This window comes from Notolepis coatsorum (assembly GCF_963971535.1).
Source record: "Notolepis coatsorum genome assembly, chromosome: 6".
Classification (NCBI taxonomy): domain Eukaryota; kingdom Metazoa; phylum Chordata; class Actinopteri; order Aulopiformes; family Paralepididae; genus Notolepis; species Notolepis coatsorum.
The window spans coordinates 176,015,686-176,038,673 of NC_140170.1; the positions used below are offsets into that span (position 1 = coordinate 176,015,686).

Consider the following 22,988-nt stretch of genomic DNA (forward strand, 5'->3'; position numbering starts at 1 on the left):
GCAAATCACACAATGTCATCGTGTCCAACCTCACATTGGGAAAATAAAGGGTCACAAAAACATCCCCTTCTACTATGTGGAATCAAAACAGTGTCACAAATCCAACTGAATGGACTCCAATGTTAATCTCTTGTTCAGTTTTACTGTACAAAAGTACATTTGTCTGTAAAGGGCAATGTACTTTTGTACAGTAAAACTGACCTCTCTCCCTCACACAGTACCATGGGAGAGGTTATTTTAATTGTCTGGGTATATTGGGGGACAAACACATACTGTACATACAAGATGTACAACATATGCATACATACAAGAAATGCATGTCAGTGGGGATCAACGGTGCCGAAACCAAGATGGCAGCTTAGTGAAAAGGCTCCCAACAACCGTGAACGATTTAAATAAAAAACCTGTATATTTAATGCTAACTACTTAGATAAAACTACAGCACCACTATGTAGAAACCTCAGGCAAACAAACCGCGTGATCTTTTTTCTCGGGACGCAAGAATATTGCTTCAACACCCTCGCCAAGTCCACCGAGAGACAAGGAAGCTAACGTGGGCTACATAGCTAGCATGGCTGAAGTTCTTCACAAGATAAAATCACTTCGAACAGACTTCGGAATAAAGCCGGATGGTATCGACACACGTCTGCAGTAAAACATGGTTTCATCTAACACGACACGCATCGGCGAAGCTGAGAGCCGTATACACAAGGTAAAAAACACACTTGAAAGCACAGAAGCAGCAATTAACTCAGGCATCAAGCGGCTATAGCTTACCTGGAATTTGTTGCCAGCATGCTGCCGAGATGGCTGGGGCTGGAGCCCGGTAAATCATAATAATAATAATTCATTACATTTATATAGCGCTTTATAGACACTCAAAGCGCTCCCCACAATGTAGGGTGGGGAAATGTCCTCCTTCACCACCACATAGCACCCAACCTTGGGCTACGCAGGCTCAATGGCTTCGAAACTCCCTCGGGGCATCGACATTTAACACAACGCAGAAGGAGTAGCATACGATCGGTCACACTTACACACCTTACATCTATCACAGACCCTCTCCTGGACCCCCTGCAGTTCGCCTACAGAGCCAACAGGTCTGTAGACGACACCGTGAACATGGCACTCCACTTTGTCCTCCAGCACCTGGATTCTGCAGGAACCTACGGGCCAGGATCCTGTTTGTGGATTTCAGCTCTGCTTTTAACACTTTGAGTGCCACGGACGCTTTTTGTTGTTAGTTCATGCCGCCAGTTGAATGCCAGCAACGCTATATAGCGTTTGTTTGTCTTTTTTTTTTATTAGCGATTTGAATTCATATTTCATCAATCGAGCCTCACGCTAGTGCTGCAGACTCTCTCTGAGCTCCATTGGGAAAATACCGCCCCCTATCGTCTCTCCCTGTGTAACTGCACCCCATTGGATTAGACTGATGGGGAGGGGGGGGGGGGGTCCAGTTTCCTGATTTTACTTATCCGGTGAGCCATCTGAAGAGACCGAAGTGATTGGCGAGCCGGAAAACAACGTGGAATACATATTTACAGTACCCAGCGCTGAATCAATAAACACGATCGATATTTGGAATGGCGATCAGGAATTGGAATAATCTTTTTGGAGAACATCTGATCTGAGGTAAGCAATTTATTTTACCAGTCTTGGGGTAATCGGATCTGTTTTCACCTATATATCAGCGTTTGCCCCATGTGTGTGTGTGTGTGTGTGTGTGTGCTGATCAGGAAATGAGAGAATATATTTTTCGGCCCGCTTCTCTAGCGTGCATAAGTACACATATACTATCGATAATCTAGCGTTTATTTGAAAACTAAAAAAAAATTACGTTTTTTGTGTATTCCAGAATATTCCAGTAAATGCCGTTTATCACGGAATCTATACATTTTCCTGAAACTTTCAAGAAAACGAGGGCTTTTCAAAATGCTATAAAACGGAAATGAACCGATTAAAAAACAATCCGTTTCGACAATGTTGACTGCAAACAAGTCATTGATAAGCGACGGGCAGATTAGACACATACCCATAATTTAAGACATAGATTATGCGTTTAGAGCGCTATCATTGAAGTGGGTGGTGGCATTCAACCATGTTTTACCATCTTAACCAGTGGCAACCAAAGTGTTAATACAGTAATCCCAGCCCTGCTACAGGACAAGCTCTCCCAGCTGGGCGTGCCCGACTCCACCTGCAGGTGGATCACAGACTTCCTGTCTGACAGGAAGCAGCACGTGAGACTGGGAAAACACACCTCAGACTCCCAGACCATCAGCACAGGTTCCCCCCAAGGCTGTGTTATTTCCCCTCCTCTTCTCCCTTTACACCAACAGCTGCACCTCCAGTCACCAGTCCGTCAAGCTCCTGAAGTTCCCGGACGACACCACCCTCATTGGACTCCGCCGACAGGTGGGAGATTGACCATCTGGTGACCTGGTGCAGCGAGAACAATCTGGAGCTCAACGCTCTCAAGACACTGGAGATGGTTGTGGATTACAGAAGGACCCCAGCCCCACTAAACCGCATCACCCTGTGTGACTCCCCAGTGGACACTGTGGAGTCCTTCTGCTTCCTGGGAACTATCATCTCCCATGACCTCAAATGGGAGCTGAACATCATAGATATGTGTATAATATATATTGTGGCGTTGGGGAAACGCCGCTTGGGCAACACAACAAGCCGGACATCGTATTTAAGGGGAAAACACCATCTTTGTTGGAATCCAGAGGGAGGGAGAAGACTGAGTGATAGGGGTGGCTCATGGCTGCCTGGCCCGTGGTGAACCCCAAGGAAGTCTGTGTGGGGGAGTGGGGGGAGCGAGGAGCAGCCGGTGCAGGCGGGAGGGTAGAGGCGTGGTGTCCCAGCGGTCGTCACGCTTGGTGGGGCATCCGGTCAATCTTCTCCATCTAAGCAGGGCAAAAGGACAAACGTGTGAGCTCTGGTTTGAGGTGAGTCAGACTAACTGCCCATGTGCTCTCAGAAGCCTCCTTTTGTGTGGCTGCTGATGAGGCCTGATGAGTTCCTGGTGTGGGTGATTGGCCACCAGCTGTGGGTGCTGATTGCCACGCCCCAGCTCTCTGCTGTGGGGCTCGATGGCCTGGTGAATCCCTCATCACAATACTGTTTAAATATAATATACACTTTCATCTTTATAATCACAATTTTTTTTTACTGCAGGTTCAATGTGTGCGAATGTGGATGTATGTTGTAATGTTAATGCAAAAATAAATATATATAATAAAAAAACATGCACGTCAGAAATTCAAATGCACTCTTTTGTACTATAATGTACTATTTTTGTCTGAAGAAGCCTATCACCAAAATTACCTTTATTCTTCTTGATATATCAATTGGTATGACTGAATGTTTTTATTATTATTATTATTATTTTTTTTTTTTTTTACAATTTACCAAAACATTTATAAAAAGATATCCTTCCCAGGAAAGCTCCCAGGTGGAGACACCAACCTGCTGGACTCAGGAAGGCTCCCAGGTGGAGAGACACCAACCTGCTGGACTCAGGAAGGCTCCCAGGTGGAGAGACACCAACCTGCTGGACTCAGGAAGGCTCTCAGGTGAAGAGACACCAACCTGCTGGACTCAGGAAGGCTCTCAGGTGAAGAGACACCAACCTGCTGGACTCAGGAAGGCTCCCAGGTGAAGAGACACCAACCTGCTGGACTCAGTAAGACTCCCAGGTGAAGAGACACCAACCTGCTGGACTCAGGAAGGCTCTCAGGTGAAGAGACACCAACCTGCTGGACTCAGGAAGGCTCTCAGGTGAAGAGACACCAACCTGCTGGACTCAGTAAGACTCCCAGGTGAAGAGACACCAACCTGCTGGACTCAGGAAGGCTCTCAGGTGGAGAGACACCAACCTGCTGGACTCAGTAAGACTCCCAGGTGAAGAGACACCAACCCAGAGGACCTAGGAAGGCTCCCAGGTGATAGAGGGTTCTGCACATGTGATGGAGGAGTGTTCTGCACATGTAATAGAGGGTTCTGCACATGTAATAGAGGGTTCTTCCCATGTGATAGAGGGTTCTGTACATGTGATAGAGGTGCGCTCTGTACATGTGATGGGAGAATGTGCTGCACATTGAATGCACAGTAGAGCTGGAATTAACATTAAATGGGGATATTTAACCAGAATATTGCCTATTATTAGGATTACCCCCCGTCCCCCCCAAAAAACAAGTTAATTCAGGGTTCCCACGCTTGCCTTGAAAACATTTTCCATGCTACCTCCTGATTTTCCAGGTACCATATTAAGTGATGATCTATAGGCCCCTGAAGCTTTCCGCCCCCATCCGCGCCCCCTCCCCTCACACACACAACCCCCTAGGACACCTGACTACTTACTTGATTTAAAAGATGTGCCAGTCAAGGCTACATTGTAAATGCTTAGAGATGATGTCTTATTGATAATATCAATGCATGAAATAATGCAACAAGCTGTAGATCAGTGGTCCCCAAACTACGGCCCGCAGGCCTAATCCGGCCCGCCTCCACATTTGGCCCGGCCCCCTAGAGCCCCGGAGCTTTACATTTCTTTTATAAAAATAACGATTTTTTTTGTTTAAGATGGCAGCATCCCCATTGTCGGTGCTGAATGTTTGTTAGCGTTTGATTTATGTTTTTTGGTTTTTAGTACTTTTAAATATCCATTTTTAGTAAGTAGTAGTTTTCATTTGATCCTATACATTTTTCATTCACCGATTTGAGGACTTTTTTTTTAGTGTCCTGAAAAGCGCCTTATAAATAAAATGCATTATTATTATTATCATCCAGGAGGGAAAGACACTTTGGATAGTAGGGACTGCATCTCTGCCTGTCCTGGCCAGGAAACACTTTGCAACTGTGATCTCCTCTGGCAGTAGTTGGATATTGTAATGTGTGGCGAGGGGTTGCAGCAATTCCACTGAGAGAAACTGGTCTGACGCTGGATAACATGCATGCCTGTATGCCTCTCATAAGTTGTTCTCCAACTCATGAGAACCTGCTCTCAAGCTCTTGCAGCATTCTGTCGACGACTGGATAGAACAGTCTCTGTCTCAGCTGATCTCCTGAGCTGAGGTCTGAGCTTGTGCCACAAGATGACTCAACTACATACTCGTCCATCCTTTTCTGCTTCCTCCTTTGGCTGGTAGTATGTTCCTCAATCCCAAGGCCATTACATATGGCCTTTGTCCTGTCATACATGTCCACTGCCATCTCTGAGGTGCGATAACCTTTGAGTGTGTCCTGCACTGTGCTTTTAAATAGTACAGAGCTAGAGCTAGGTGGTCTGTAGGTACTGTATATTTATTTCATAAAGTGTTATTTATTTCATTAATAGTGTTATTATTTATTTCCTGACTCTTTTTTTTTCTGTGAAGATCCCGGAAAGGGTTATTAATATTTGGTTATGACTGGTCATGTCAACTAGTATAGAAGTAATGTCACAGCCTAATGTGAAAATGTATTGGTAGTTAGCTAGCAATGCAAGCTAGCCAACACTAGCTAGTTAGTTAGCAAGCTGAATGTTGGCTAGCAAGATTGTACTGCATGTGTTTGCTAACCATCATTAATGAATCCAAATTCAAAACAAACTCCCCTAAATGTGGTGAATAACACGGTTTTAGGAAAAGTCAATGAGTGAAATAGTACATATGGGGATCAAACATAGTTCTAGTATTTTAAAAGCAAGGTAAAAATGACCTCAACAATTCTAGCGTAAGCTGCTAGCTAGCAAGATTGCACTGCTTACTAACTAACGTTGATACACCCAGGTTTACCACACAGTTAAAACACAGCTACTTGCATAAGAAGTTTCACTGTAGATGTCAAGGCTCCTGTGTTGGCTGGGAAATGCATGTATTTGACCGTTCTATTGAGATCGCGAGTAACGGTTCTCGGTTATTATTCCGGAAGTCCACCAATCCGAAACTATACTTTTAAAGTCCATATCACCAGGTTGCCTGCATCAATTCCAACATCCAATGTACCAGATATGATGCCAAGAGCATGCTCTAAAAGCTGTTCACATGTAAAGGGTTTTTATAAACTCATCTTAATTATGTGCTCAATAGTTTCATTTGATTACTATTTTACACATCATCCAATAATATTTTCCAGGACAACTGTTTCAATTTCCATGTAAGTGTAACTTTTGCTCAGTTTCCATGACTTTTCCATACCTGGAAAATGAAAAAATAAATTCCATGTTTTCCATGTACCGTGGGAACCCTGTCATTATTATAAACTACGCTTTTTGATTGAAATTGGGCAAGATTTCCAAATTCCCGAGCTTAACTTCTCATGGAAAGTTTTAGGGAATTTACCAGAAAGCTTCCGATCCTTTGCTTGTTTTCCATGTTCCATGTATATCTTTCCTCCTTTATTTTCAGTGTTCCAAAAGTGTGAAGTTTGTCATGACATAGAATGGAATAGATAGATGGAAAAAAAGAAACGACACAATGATCTCGTAATTGGAATAAATTTATATATAGGTACATCATGAGTTTTCAAACATAGTGGAGCAGAACATTTAGTTAACCCTTTCACTACCACAGTACAGAAGGTTAACCGTTTACTATCACACTACAGACGGTTTAACCCTGTGTCGTGTGGCAGTGAAAGGGTTAACCTTATGTATCGTCACAGTGAAAGGGTTAACCATTTGGTAGTGCAGCAGTGAAAGGGTTAAGATCAACTCAGAGCTTCAAACAAACAAGCTGTCAGTTACAGCCAGTCAGTCACAATAGAGACACCGTGCCATTAGGAACCTTACAGTGGGTTGCACCAAATGACAAATTCTCATCGCCATCGTAAAACTAAATTGTGCCGAGTCTGTCTCATCTTTCTGCAGCCATTACAAAAGTTAAACCACCTCAAGTATCGGTTTAAACTTTAAAGTGAATCCCTGATCAACTTTTAAATTAGAGTCTAATGTTTTGGAGGAACAGAAGTAAGATTAATCTTTGCTTAGAGTAAACAACGAAACTGAGATTTAAAAAGAGGTTTAAATGTAATACTGCTTAGTTTTAAACCAAGTTTAAAATTTGGTGCAACAGAATTAAGTGAGAAACCAGGATTTAATGTAGTTTAAAAGAGAATCCTTGTTGGTGCAACCCACCTTAGTTTGGTATTGTTGTCTTCAGAAGATAGTGCATGCATCTCCCAAAAAACATTGGTGCAGTGGACAGATGGGAACAGTGTAGGGTTACATTAAAGGCCTGATCTTTGATTGCAGCTTGAATAAGGTTATAGTTTTTTTTGTTGTTGCCAATGTCGACTCCAGAGACATTCTGGATGAAAACACAGACGGGTCACATGGTTTCATCCAGACCGTCCCAGGACACTTCCCAAACCCTCTGCACTGTTTACAAACAATAAAAGGGTCTATAGATAGATTTTTTTTACTACACACATTATTTGAGTGTATACATGTTGGGGTCAATTGCAGCTACAATTCCTGCTGACTAGAATGGGAGGAATGTCTACAGGGAACGTAGTGCAGGTAAAATTCACTGGAATAACATTCAGTCTGTAGGTATTCCTTCCTTTCGGAACGGCACCAATAACACTTTTTACAGACAAAGTACAACGTTTACTCTGTAGGAAATCATTCTGTTCTTCGTCTTCACAAAGCACTTATCACATATATGGGGAAAAACATTCTGCATTGGCAATTATTATTTTTCTTTTTTAGCATGGCTAGAATTGTCTTAATTCTTGTGACTAGCTTGCGACTAGTATATTGGCTTATGCGGGAAATGCTAACAATCCCTATTTTGGAGTCAGGAAAACTCCCCCACACTGTGGCAAGTGTCTTGTGAAGAAGCTAACTAAAGTTCAGAATGGCAAGGTGTTCTTTTAATGAAAAACAGAAGTCAAGCAAAATTGGATAAGAGTGTGCAAATAAAATGGAAATACAAATGATTCTTCAAAAATAAAACACAGGTTTCTTCCTTATGGCTCTCAGGCCATTTCCAGAACCGAAGTGACCGAGGGACCATGAACTGAGCAGTTTTATAAATATAGCTTACAAAGCAAAGGAGGCTGATGATTGTAACATTGCTTTTATAAACGCACTATGGGGACGTCAATAGAGATAGAACTCTTATTGACCCCAATGGGTTTAGTTCCTTCCATCTGTTGTTGAGAATGTTGTCTTCAGAAGCCGATGGGAAGGTATTAAAGGGTTAGTAGAGCACTGCGTGCCAATCAGCACTGCGTGCCAATCAGCACTGCATGTCAATCAGCACTGTATGTCAATCAGCACTGTATGTCAATCAGCACTGTGTGCCAATCAGCACTGTATGTCAATCAGCACTGCGTGTCAATCAGCACTGTGTGCCATCAGCATTGCGTGTCATTCTGCACTGTGTGTAATTGCTTCACATAACTTGATGCAGTAACTAAACAAACGTCTTTGAAAATGTTAAGGGTCTTGCCGACCAAATACAATAGCAATCTACAGGACTGCGTCTGTGTTTCCCTGCAAAAGCAGGTGTGCTCGCGAGTAGAGCCAACTGAAAGCTACCTGAACAGTAGCTTCCATGAATACCGTCAGCTAAATGCTGAACAGTAGCTTCCATGAATACCGTCAGCTAAATGCTGAACAGTAGCTTCCATGAATACCGTCAGCTAAACGCTGAACATTAGCTTCCATGAATACTGTCAGCTAAACGCTAACTGAACAGTAGCTTCCAAGAATACTGTCAGCTAAACGCTAACTGAACAGTAGCTTCCATGAATACCGCCAGCTAAACGCTGAACATTAGCTTCCATGAATACCGTCAGCTAAACGCTGAACAGTAGCTTCCATGAATACCGTCAGCTAAACGCTGAACAGTAGCTTCCATGAATACCGTCAGCTAAACGCTGAACAGTGGCTTCCATGAATACCGTCATCTAAACGCTGAACAGGGGCTGCCATGATTACAGTACCCCCCCTCCTCTCTCTCTCAGGGTACTACTCACTTCAAACTGTCTAAAAGCTTTTTTTTTTATCCACTTTTTCTCCTAATTTTCTATTTTTTCTCCCATCCCAATTTCGTGTTGCCAATTCTCCCCTCCCGTCTTGAACGTTGCTAGACTATGCCCCCCACTGGTCGGTTGTAGTGAGGATAGAGGCCTTGCATCACGTGTCCCCTCTGGTACACGAGGAGGCAGCCTGTCGCATCTTTTCACCAGACAGCGCAGACTGAGTGGCGAGGAGTAGCGCGTGGGAGGCTCACGCTGCCCCCGACACTTCCTGTCTCTGCTGTACAGGCGTTACCCAACCGACCTGTAGGAGTCGCTGTCCACAACGTCCAATCCGCACCCATCGACTTCCACCCGCTACCTCTGCCAATTGAGATAGTATGACGACTGGCCCAAGCCGAAGGCAATGCTGACACCGGGAGTCGAGACCGGAGTCTCTTGCATTGGTGACGAGCGCAATCTCCGCTAGGCCACCCAAACTGTCTAAAAGCTTAAAGAGATGGTTTGACATTTTGGATTTTTGTATCATATGTGTATCATATCGTGTATGATATTGTGTGAATGTTTCTTCATTTGATATTTAGTTATGCATTACCTTTAGGTCCCTATATGACCAGAATAGGAGAATATATATTTTTTATCAATCTGGGTTCTGGGGGCAAAAAAAACTAAACAAAATGTACAATAAAAACAGCTTGTGAGCACGACGAATGCTATAGTGATGTTTGATTGGCTGAAGTAAACCAATACAAACATTTTCACCACAAGTGCCCGTTGGAGAAACAATAAGAGTCTAATCTAAATGTCAAGGTTTTCCTTTAAAGTGCTGCAGAGAAACTGGCAAAATCCTTTGACACATTTGAACTCTAAAAAAAAAAAAAAAAAAAATGTAAAACACCATTGCATTTGATTTGACAATGATTGCACAAAAAACGAAAAGGAAATAAAAATCTTAAGCGTGGCACTGCAAAGCAAACCAGAAACACTTCTGAACATTCAAATGTACAATTCCATGTTCATCGCCCAAGCAATAATGGCCGTAATCGCTGACCATCTCTCTTCCTCTGACGTCTAGGCACACGTAAAGATACATATGACCATCGCTCTTCCTCCGACGTCTAGGCACACGTAGATACATACTGTATGACCATCGCTCTCCCTCTGACGTCTAGGCACGCGTAAAGATACATAATGGCACGCAGGCTGTCCAGAACGTATCGTGAAAGATCTTCAATTTGAAGAACGCAAACACTAAAACACAACAGAATAACAACCAAAGAAGAGAATACATTAGAACGGCCGGAATTAAAACAATCACATATACATCATAGTACTGGGGTTGGGGGGCGGGGGGGTACTGCAGTGCTTCCCAAATATAGATTTCAGATTTGACAATATCAGACACGAGAATAGATTTCCCAAACTGGTAAAAACGAATGACTGTGACTAATCTGAGCTGCCCGAGCCTGACTGCACCATTAACCCTTTCACTACCACACTAGAGAATGTTGACCCTTTCACTACCACACTACAGACGGTTAACCTTCTGTAGTGTGGTAGTGAAAGGTTAACCGTCTGTAGTGTGGTAGTGAAAGGTTAACCTTCTGTAGTGTGGTATTGAAAGAGTTAATACTCTCATCACAACGGTACTGGGAAGGAGTCTGCAGTCCGTCGGGCTTGTTGGTTGGACAGGATGTGAAACGTACTTGTGTGTTTTAGTCGTGATGGACAGTATGCGACTGATGCATCTCAACAGTCTGGTCACTAAAGTATTTTCTGTACATATAGCAAGCAGCACAGACCGGTCAACTGACGTCCAGGTGGTACATGGCAAGTAGCACAGTACCACATGTAGTCACTCATATGTTGTAAGTGTAATCTAAGTACACTTATTAAAAAAAAAAAAAATTGAGATGTTTACCAAACTTAAGTTGTACTTAAAAGTGTACTATTTTGGTAAGCATAAGTAACCAAAAATACACAAGTATAATTTCAATAAATTTAAGCACATCTTAAGTACAACGCAATAACACACTAAGTACAACTTAAGTGGTTTTCAATTTAACACAACTTTTGTATACTTTCTGAATACATAAATAGTATACAAAGTATACTTTTAAAAGAGAATCTACAGAAGTCCAGCCCAGATCCTTCAGTGCTCAGAGTCTGGGACGGCCTCATTACAGTCCAGGAGCATCATTCTGAACTCTTCTCTGCCCGGGACTCAAACTGAGAAGTGAAGTGACTCCCTGGGATCCAGGCCCTCTTCCTACGCCAGAGGAAAGGGTGCTCGACCTCTGTGGGTTTAAAGAACCCGGTCGTTCTCCCGTGTGTCGGGGCTACCGGTACGACCGTTTATCTGTCCGCTAGCGACCACCCGTTGACTTGTAGTCCGACGTCCTCGTCCCTCCAACTCTGCAACGTTACCGGCATGAAGACACCAGACGGACAGAACAGAACAGAGGGACAGAACAGAGGGTCACACGAGAGGTGACATGTGGACACTGATGTGATCTTCTGCCAGCCCCCCACCCCCCCCCCCCCTCCCTCCCAGACCCTGCGGGTCAGTCTTCACCCCCCGTTGCTCTCAGTCTCTTGATTGGTACAGCAACATCAAGGGCATTAAAAACACAGGAAAGCTAAAATATTTATATTCAGAGCAGAGTTTCTGGTGTGGCTTATCAACATGTCCATCCATACATCCATCCATCTTTGTGCCGGCCTGTATAAACCAGTCAGCCCGGCCTGTATAAACCAGTCAGCCCGGCCTGTATAAACCAGTCAGCCCGGCCTGTATAAACCAGTCAGCCCGGCCTGTATAAACCAGTCAGCCCGGCCAGTATAAACCAGTCAGCCCGGCCTGTATAAACCAGTCAGCCCGGCCTGTATAAACCAGTCAGCAGCCAGTCGCCCCAGCAGCTGGACACCTGGGCCTCCGTTTAACCCTCCCAGCCTCGCGATCTCTCAGAAAAGTCTGAAGTTTGAAAAACACAAGAAAGAAAACAAGCCTTAAAAACAAACAGAACAGGGATCCGTCTCCGAGGGGGAGGAAGAGGTGGTGTTTTTCCAGGTCAGAATACTCAGTCACTACAGCAACGGTCATCATTAGGTCAGACGACTGGATCACCATAGTAACGTAAGTAAAAAAAAATAAGTCAGTCGGGGGGCGGGCTCGGATGCCTGGGTTACCGCGGTAACGGTCAGGTGACAGGGTCGCCGCGGTCGGTGGCCTCCGCCTTCTTCAGTTTGACTTTGCTGAAGGTCTGGATGGAGCTGAGCAGAGCCGACCGCCCCCCCGCCCCGTTAGAGCAGGGGGGAGGAGGGGAGGGGGACCGGCCACCCGGCTGGCTGGGAGGAGGAGGAGGAGGGGGAGGTGGAGGAGGGGGTGGGGGAGGCGCCGCTTGGACTCCTGTATGGACCAGAGGGAAAGAGAGGAGTCAGAATGGAGAGGCGGTGCTAGACGAGGCTTCACTCACAGTACAGTCTCTCTGTTTAAAGCTGCACCGGGTAGTCTGGAGAAGAATTATGCTTATAAATGCTTGAATATTGTTTATAATCTCGACACAAATCCAAAGAAATCACCCTTTGAAACAGACACAGATCACTTCTAGTTTCAAACAGTGCAGTGGAATCCAGGTTCTCCTGCTGAAACACGTTATGTATTCAGTAGTAAAGATATATCATACTTTATGTATTCAGTACTGAAGCTATATCATACTTTATGTATTCAGTAGTAAAGATATATCATACGTTATGTATTCAGTAGTAAAGATCATAAATCAATTAAATACCCGGTGCAGCTGCAGGTTCTCACAGAACAAACACTGTACGTCCAAATGTTAAATATTCCCCTCTTTCCCTGCATCAATCATTTAATATCATCATGCTCAGTTAACCTTTACTATGATTATTAATTTGATTATATATTATCTTTAACAATACATTCTTCTTTCTCACATGGAAATGAGAGCTTGTTCTCAGTGTATTCCCCAGGTAAGTGAACAAATGTACTAATTACTAGGGCTGAGTAATAATTACTACACAGTAAATTTCGCTGAGTAAATTTTACTCAAACTGAGTACATTTTACTCACTTGGGCTCAAATGGACTCAGTTTGAGTAAAATTTACTCTGTGTAGGAGGTAGTGAGTAATAATTACTAGGAGGTAGTGAGTAATAATTACTAGGAGGTACTAGTGAGTAATAATTACTAGGAGGTAGTGAGTAATAATTACTAGTTAGGAGGTAGTGAGTAGTAATTACTAGGAGGTACTAGAGCTGAGTAATAATTACTAGGAGGTAAATGCATTTCTATTGAGAAAATGAATTGAGCTGATCGATTCTATATAAAAAAAAAGAGATGGAGAAATGTAGAGATGTAGAAGTAGAACTAAACCTAAAATAATTTAGACGATCAAATAATAAACATGCAAAATGGCCGCCACAAACCATCGGCCATCTCACCTCAAGTGAAAGCAGAGATACATACACACAGTACCATCTCTCATTCCACCTCACCCACCCAAGACCACACAGAGAGAGCGACTGTTGGACTGGCTCACAGACAGACAGACAGACAGACAGACAGACAGACATCACAATCTCCAATGGGAAGAGAGAGTATAGACCAGGAGGTCAGCTGGTTGAGACAGCGTTGACCAGAACCAACATCCAAAAGTGAAGTTTTGAGAGATAAGGGGGGGGGGGGGGGGGGTCCTGGCATTCATCTGTGGGTTGGTTGGAGAATCATTGCAGATTGTGAAAAGTTTTAAAGTTGCGCGTACACCCTTCTCCTAGCAAGCAGCCACTCGACACAGGGCATGGGGGGGGGGGGGGGGGGGGGGGGTGGATGAGCGGCCCTGAGGCCAGGTGTCACTGTCACAGTGATGGTGTCCAGGAGAAGAGAATTCTTTAGACAATAGAGATGATAGTGTTCCTGTTCCTCACCGCAGGACAACATTTGAGTACAGAATGCGTATAGAATAGAATAGAAATACTTTATTCATCCCGAGGGAAATGTGGCTATATAGCGCCACCTAGAGGCTCCTGATTCGTTCTGTAATGAGGTTACTGAACCCTATCACTCTTTCCACTAAGTGGCAGTAATGTGTAAAATGTTGTGTTCCAACCACCGCTGGGTTGTGACCTATACATCAGTGACTTCATCATCTATTACCTACACATCAGTGACTTCATCATCTATTACCTACATATCAGTGACTTTATCATCTATTACCTATATATCACAGTGACTTTATCATCTATTACCTACATATCAGTGACTTTATCATCTATTACCTACATATCAGTGACTTCATCATCTATTACCTACATATCAGTGACTTTATCATCTATTACCTACATATCAGTGACTTTATCATCTATTACCTACATATCACAGTGACTTCATCATCTATTACCTATATATCACAGTGACTTTATCATCTATTACCTACATATCAGTGACTTTATCATCTATTACCTACATATCACAGTGACTTTATCATCTATTACCTACATATCAGTGACTTTATCATCTATTACCTACATATCACAGTGACTTTATCATCTATTACCTACATATCAGTGACTTTATCATCTATTACCTACATATCACAGTGACTTTATCATCTATTACCTACATATCAGTGACTTTATCATCTATTACCTACATATCAGTGACTTCATCATCTATTACCTACATATCAGTGACTTTATCATCTATTACCTACATATCAGTGACTTTATCATCTATTACCTACATATCAGTGACTTTATCATCTATTACCTACATATCACAGTGACTTCATCATCTATTACCTACATATCAGTGACTTCATCATCTATTACCTACATATCACAGTGACTTCATCATCTATTACCTACATATCAGTGACTTTATCATCTATTACCTACATATCAGTGACTTTATCATCTATTACCTACATATCACAGTGACTTTATCATCTATTACCTATATATCAGTGACTTTATCATCTATTACCTACATATCACAGTGACTTTATCATCTATTACCTACATATCACAGTGACTTTATCATCTATTACCTACATATCAGTGACTTTATCATCTATTACCTACATATCAGTGACTTTATCATCTATTACCTACATATCAGTGACTTCATCATCTATTACCTACATATCACAGTGACTTTATCATCTATTACCTACATATCACAGTGACTTTATCATCTATTACCTACATATCACAGTGACTTCATCATCTATTACCTACATATCAGTGACTTCATCATCTATTACCTACATATCAGTGACTTCATCATCTATTACCTATATATCAGTGACTTCATCATCTATTACCTACATATCAGTGACTTTATCATCTATTACCTACATATCAGTGACTTCATCATCTATTACCTACATATCAGTGACTTCATCATCTATTACCTACATATCAGTGACTTTATCATCTATTACCTACACATCAGTGACTTTATCATCTATTACCTACATATCACAGTGACTTTATCATCTATTACCTACATATCAGTGACTTCATCATCTATTACCTACATATCAGTGACTTCATCATCTATTACCTACATATCACAGTGACTTCATCATCTATTACCTACATATCACAGTGACTTCATCATCTATTACCTACATATCACAGTGACTTCATCATCTATTACCTACATATCACAGTGACTTCATCATCTATTACCTACATATCACAGTGACTGTGTGACCAGTCCATATATCTCTAGTGCTTTATAGATATCGTTATGTCTGCATGGTAAACAGCTGTGTGTTGCTTGCTGTGGGACAGGGTATATATATCTCCAGTGCTTTATAGATATCATTACGTCTGTACAGCATCTTTAAAAGCCAGTAGAGATGTGTGTCGCTTGCTGTGGGTCAGGGTATACGGCATCTTTAAAAGCCAGTAGAGATGATTAGGTCATAGTTTACTTTACCAGACGGGGTCAATATGGAGCATGCTCTACAGACGGCGCGGCAGGCACGGGAGAGAGAGAGGGAGACATGACGGTTATTGATTCAATCCATCAGGACACACAGTCTTCACACAGCAGAGTCTAACAGCAGATCAGAGAGGCTGAAGGGTCACGTGGTCGTCGTGGTTACAGAGGGACTGACTCGAGGCAGGAGGAGTCAAAAGGGGAACACAATCAATAAATACATCAACGGGGCTTTAATTAGCCGAGGTTACGGATTCTTTTTGTCATCATGCCGCCAACCACTTCCATCATTTTAGTGAATTTAAGGATCAAAGAAATGCATATGGGTGGCCATCTGCTTCCATATGAAAGCCAGGCTACGGCCAAATCTGTACTGTGTGTAAGAGAGCGTGTTCCACTTCCTGGAGCTCCCCGACGTGCTGCTCTCTAGCAACTGAAACGATCCTTCTGGAAGCAGAGAAACCAAGTGACCGGCGGGCTTAAGGACCAGGACCAGGATCACTACAGTAGGAGAGTTGATGGAGGCGGGACAGAGACCCGGACCAGGACCAGGATCATTGAGAGCACTACTCTTATTCTGTGCTCTCTTATGCTCATTCTATGTTTGCACTTTATGCATTGCTTTTATTCTGCCAATTCTATGCACATTTTATGCTTATGTCTATTTTATGTCCATTTATGTCTATTATACTGCTGTGAAGCACTATAATCCACTTATTTACAGTCTTCTCCAGAGTCTGACAAAAGGATAAGATACTAATTTCCTCTCTGTGCGTTCAAATGGATTTCCCAAAATGTTTGTGTGTTCCTTCAATGCTGGATTTTCCCTTTAAGAACCAAGGTTGGGTTCTCCGGTACCCCCCCCCCTCACATACCACATACACAAATGAAATGTAGCTTCTACTGATTATAAATCACATAATGTATTCCAGTCCATAGACTGTTCTAAAATTAAACAACCACATGACATCTGAACATCACGTGAAAAACAACTATTATTATCAGAAGGCTGAACGTCTAAACTCGTGACGGCGACGATGAGCACAGACGGCACAGCAGTAAATAGTCCCACGCACATATCTCTCTCTGTTTTGTGACATTAGTGGTCAGAAAAATGTCACAAAATTATGCAAAACACCTTTTATGTCACGACAACAAAACCGCTTTTGAGCGTCTGTCCTCGTGGCCTTCAGTCGGGCAACGCTGAAGTGATCCGACCGTCTACTCTCTGGGTTCTATGTTCCCATAGAAACGTGTCGACGTAGAGCTTTATTTAGAGTTCAGTCTGTATTCAGAACGTTCTAAGCCTGTTTATCCTATAAGTACTTCACATGTAGACAAACCCTCTACAGTGAGAAGTGTAAAACAGACTGTTTAATGTGCTGTAAACAAATACAACTGCTGCCCATGTTTCATTGAAGAACTTCTACACTTTTTTATGAATGGACAATGAGATACCAGTCACATTTAAGGAGATATTGCACTAATGTGGAATAACACTGTTCTTCCTACAGTAACTACTGTTCTTCCTACAGTAACTATTGTTTAATGTGGAATAATTTTATATATTTTTTTGTGTCTCATCTGATCTTTATACGTAGACCCATAAATGCTGAGGACTTTTCCTGTTGTCGTTTACTGCAAAAGATCAAACCGTCTCCACAGTACAGTACGGGAGCTTTGGAACCAGGGGGCGGGGGCTAAGTGGAATGTCACTCATGCGGCCTATAGACCTTTCCATGAGCGTTCTAAATGGGCCCAAGTTTACTTCATGTCACAGTGTTTTGACACAACACAATCGCTGACAAGGAAACTATAAAAGAAGGAAGGGCCATCACGTCAGAATACCGGAGTTCTATAACAAGGAAACTATAAAAGAAGGAAGGGTCATCACGTCAGAATACCGGCGTTCTATAACAAGGAAACTATAAAAGAAGGAATAATAATAATAATAATAATGGATTGGATTTATATAGCGCTCTTCTCTGACTCAGAGCGCTTCACAGAGTCCATTATTCGTTCATACACAGTCATACCGGTGGTGGTAAGCTACAATTGCAGCCAGAGCTGCCCTGAGGCAGACTCACGGAAGCGTGGCGAATAATCATCGCCTACGGCCCCTCCGACCACCACCAACATTCATTCACATGCATACACATTCATACGAGGCAAGTAGGTTAAGTGTCTTGCCCAAGGACACAACGGCAATGGGATGGACATGGGCTTGAGCAGGATTCGAACCACCAACCCTTCGATCATTGGACGCTCCGCTCTACCCCTGAGCCACGCCGCCCCACAAGAAGGAAGGGTCATCACGTCAGAATACCAGCGTTCTATAACAAGGAAACTATAAAAGAAGGAAGGGTCATCACGTCAGAATACCGGCGTTCTATAACAAGGAAACTATAAAAGAAGGAAGGGTCAACACGTCAGAATACCAGCGTTCTATTCTCTGCTTGGTGCCACTGCATGTTAGGCCGGCCCCCACTCTGCATGTTAGGCAGGCCCCCACTCTGCATGTTAGGCAGGCCCCCACTCTGCATGTTGGGCAGGCCCCCACTCTGCATGTTAGGCAGGCCCCCACTCTGCATGTTAGGCAGGCCCCCACTCTGCATGTTAGGCAGGCCCCCACTCTGCATGTTAGGCAGGCCCCCACTCTGCATGTTAGGCAGGCCCCCACTCTGCAGGTTAGGCAGGCCCCCACTCTGCATGTTAGGCAGGCCCCCACTCTGCATGTTAGGCAGGCCCCCACTCTGCATGTTAGGCAGGCCCCCACTCTGCATGTTAGGCCGGCCCCCACTCTGCATGTTAGACAGGCCCCCACTCTGCATGTTAGGCAGGCCCCCACTCTGCAGGTTAGGCAGGCCCCCACTCTGCATGTTAGGCAGGCCCCCACTCTGCATGTTAGGCAGGCCCCCACTCTGCAGGTTAGGCAGGCCCCCACTCTGCATGTTAGGCAGGCCCCCACTCTGCATGTTAGGCAGGCCCCCACTCTGCATGTTAGGCAGGCCCCCACTCTGCATGTTAGGCAGGCCCCCACTCTGCAGGTGTTCAAATCACGCCTCAAAACACATCTATTTTCTCTGGCTTTCGGTGTTTTAAACAGTTTTTGAGAGACCTGCCTTTTTATGTGACATATTGTACTTGTTTTTTATTGTGTGCTTTTATTAAATGTTTATGTTTTTATGTTTTATCTTATGTTGTGGGAATTGTTTTTTAAATGTGCTTTATAAATAAAGTGGATTGGATTGGATTGGTGTCAGACTTCGGTGCCAGTTCTATTGAAGCCTGTATTCAAATAAAAAATATATACAATCTATCTGAGGAAATATTACATCAACCAATATAACAAACGTTAGCTAGTCAACAATGCAACAAATTGCTGACGATTCTGACATCCGAGGTAACAACCTGTTTAAATGGTCATAAACGAGGAGATGGTTGATCCAATTCAACTCGAGATGGTTGATCCAATTCAACTCGACGTTGGCCGAACTGAAGGTTTCTACTAGGGATGTCCGATATTATCGGCCGACCGATATTATCGGCCGATATCGGCAGTAAAATGTGATATCGGAAAATATCGGTATCGGTTTAAAAAAAGAAAAAAAACAATAACAATATTTGTTATATATATCCAGTGAAATTATTAGTTACCTGAAATTATTCAGTTTTTTGGGGGGGGGGAACCCTGCATATATCGGTATCGGTTGATATCGGTATCGGAAATTAAGAGTTGGACAATATCGGAATATCGGTATCGGTAAAAAAGCCAATATCGAGCATCCCTAGTTTCTACACTTGGCACCAATGTGCGTTCACGTGCTACACAGTGACGTGACGACCCTTCCTTCTTTTATAGATTCCTTCTTGCAGTGTTTCCTAACACAACAGCTGAAATATACCAGGGGCCAATCTGTTCCCATAGCGACACAATTCCACTGAAAAGGTCTCTACTGACAGGAGCTAAGTATGAGGGGACAGACAGCTGCTGAGACACTATAGCTCTCTGGAAGACAACCAGCGCAGAGAGGAGGCAGACGGGTAGAAACAGAGGAGACGTTAATGATCACACTTCATACCAACATGCACGATTCACGGTTCACACTCTTAACATGCAACGTGCCCGCGGGCAGAGCGCACAAAGTCACGGCACTTTGCGAGCATCTAGCGGCTCGGGGCTGCATTTTTCGAACATAAAAAAGGACTGAATTAAAGATCTATTTGTTGTCGTTCGAACGCCAACTCACTCGACCAAATCCGTGCCTCACTTCGCGAGTTACATGACGATATGTCGGGTGAGCGTCTTTTTATGCGCACGCGTCAAACGGACTCCTGACGCTCCAGAACTGCCAATCATCCGCTGATGGCGAGAATGATTGGTCAGCATTGTAGCCAATGAGTGTAGCTTTCCAATGATACCCCACGTGGGGGGGGGGTTCGAATACAGGATCTAGGGGAAGGTTGACGAGCGAAAACCAGAAGTCAATCACACTTTAGAATGAATGGCCGTGGACGAGGAAATGGAATTCTGGAGAGCTTTTTTTTTTTGGCGCACTGTTTACCCGGATCTCTCTCATAGAGCAATTTCTGAACGGATTTAAAGAAATGTTTTACCTGTACTACATAATACTTCAGGCTATGGATCCGCTGTGTTTTCCAGCTTATACCCATTTCATTTTTTATAAAAAGTGTGTATTGCGCAACCACTACAGAAAAATGGACACAAGTTCAAGTTCAACTCAAGTTCAGACCTCTGTTACTCTATTTCATTAGCACTAAAAGTGATTTTTTTTTGCATTAGTAACTTCAGAATGTTATCTTTTAAAAGAGACCAGGCTTATGCATGTGCTATAGTATAAAGATAAGCTGTGCAAAAAAAGTATTCAGTCCTCAAGTTCAAGTAAAAAGAATTGCCACTTTTCTGGGTGCATGTTAAGAGGTTAAAAGAGGTTAAACACTCAAATTCAGTCTAGGTGGTAACACCGTTAGTGTGAGCGTCATGCCAGGACAGGTAGAGCAGCACTGGGATCAGCTCTACCCGTTCAAAATGAAAACAGAATGTGTTCATTCTGTCATCTGTCGGGACTCGGAAGGGCAAAAGGTTTTTCAATATTTCAACTTGAAATCTGCCTCCTACACTAAATTCACCTAATTGTCTATTTGGTTGTTATGTGAATCTAAAGTCTTGTAGAGGTGGCCATCTTCAGCTGTCGCAAGGGCTGTGTGGTGCATCAAAAGACAAGGCAAAAATTTGAGAATTTACAAAAGGTCATTACAATATTGGTGTATATATATTGTCTCATATGACAAGAATGTGTATTCTGTATATATATATATATATATATTATAGTGAAAGACTGACCTTCACACCTTACATAGACCTATGCTGTCACACTGCCTCTTTCCTGCCACATGGGGGCGCTAACAGGTTGTTGAAACTAACCAGCTCATCATCTAATGCTCACATTCAGAAAGTACTTTTACAGTCATACCAACACACTGACAAGAGAGAGAGACAGAAGAGTTAACAGAGAAACACTGGAGACGCAGAGACAGTTAGACGTTTCTACCTGTGGTGGAGGGGGGCGTGGGGGAGGAGGGGGAGGTGGGGGGAGAGCTGGCACCAGAACCTGCTGAGAGGGAGAGAGAGAGAGAGAGAGAGAGAGAGAGAGAGAGAGAGAGAGAGAGAGAAAGATCCATGGTTTTATATTGTATATATATTTCCATAGGAACAACCTACCAGAGTTATTGTTGTATCATATTGTATATACAGTATATTTACATGGTATTATATTGTATACAGTATATATTTCCATAGGAACAACCTACCAGAGTTATTGTTGTTGTATATTGTATATACAGAATATTTACATGGTATTATATTGTATACAGTATATATTTCCATAGGAACAACCTACCAGAGTTATTGTTGTATTTCACGGAGACGTCCTCCTCGTTCTCATAGGCCGACTGTCTGGACTTCTACAAAAACACAAACACATTCCTGTTCACACTGCTGGAATAAATACATACAGATATTTAGCTACTTTCATGTTTTGTCATGTAAATGTTGGGTATATTATATTCTGAGAAGTTCGTTCATCGTGTAAATGTTGGGTATATTATATTCTGAGAAGTTTGCTCATCGTGTAAATGTTGGGTATATTATATTCTGAGAAGTTCGTTCATCATGTAAATGTTGGGTATATTATATTCTCAGAAGTTCGTTCATCATGTAAATGTTGGGTATATTATATTCTGAGAAGTTCGCTCATCGTGTAAATGTTGGGTATATTATATTCTGAGAAGTTCGTTCATCATGTAAATGTTGGGTATATTATATTCTGAGAAGTTCGCTCATCCTGTAAATGTTGGGTATATTATATTCTGAGAAGTTCTTTCATCATGTAAATCTTGGGTATATTATACTCTGAGAAGTTCGTCCTCCCCCCTAGTCCGAAACCTTGGTGTCCTCCTTGACCCCACCCTCTCATTTGACCCCCACGTCCGCTCCATTGTAAAAACATCATACTTTCACCTCCGCAACATTGCACAAATCCGTGACTGCCTCTCCCCCCCCTGCTGCTGAATCCCTCATACACGCCTTCATCTCCTCCCGCCTGGACTATTGCAACTCCCTCCTCACTGGCATCACCTCCCGCTCCCTCCATAAACTGCAGATGGTCCAAAACTCAGCCGCCCGCCTCCTCACTAACACCCGGTCCCGTGAACACATCACTCCTGTCCTGCACACTCTCTCCACTGGCTCCCGATCAAACACAGCATTAACTTCAAAACACTACTCCTCACCTTCAAAGCCCTCCAAAGTCTGGCCCCCCCCTACCTGACTGATCTCCTTCTTCCCTACCACCCCACCCGTTCCCTCCGGTCCTCCTATACTGCCTCCCTCACTGTCCCGACATCCAAACTCAAAAACTTTGGTGATCGGGCCTTCTCTCGCACTGCACCCCGACTCTGGAACTCCCTCCCTCACTCCATCAGAGACTCCCCTACACTCTCCACCTTCAAAGCTTGCC

General features: G+C 43.2%; 1 protein-coding gene across 2 annotated transcripts in view; it reads right to left on the minus strand.

Moving 5' to 3' along the window:
* Nucleotides 1–11,559: 11,559 nt before the first annotated feature.
* pxk (PX domain containing serine/threonine kinase) overlaps nucleotides 11,560–22,988 on the minus strand; it is a 71,481-nt gene continuing 60,052 nt past the window's right edge. The window contains exon 18 of one of the 2 annotated variants that reach the window (XM_084316337.1): nucleotides 11,560–12,388. In XM_084316337.1, the coding sequence (XP_084172463.1) occupies nucleotides 12,180–12,388 (209 nt within the window). In that variant the 3' untranslated portion in view covers nucleotides 11,560–12,179. The remainder of the gene's footprint in view (nucleotides 12,389–22,988) is intronic. The other variant, XM_084316338.1, reaches the window with a different exon arrangement.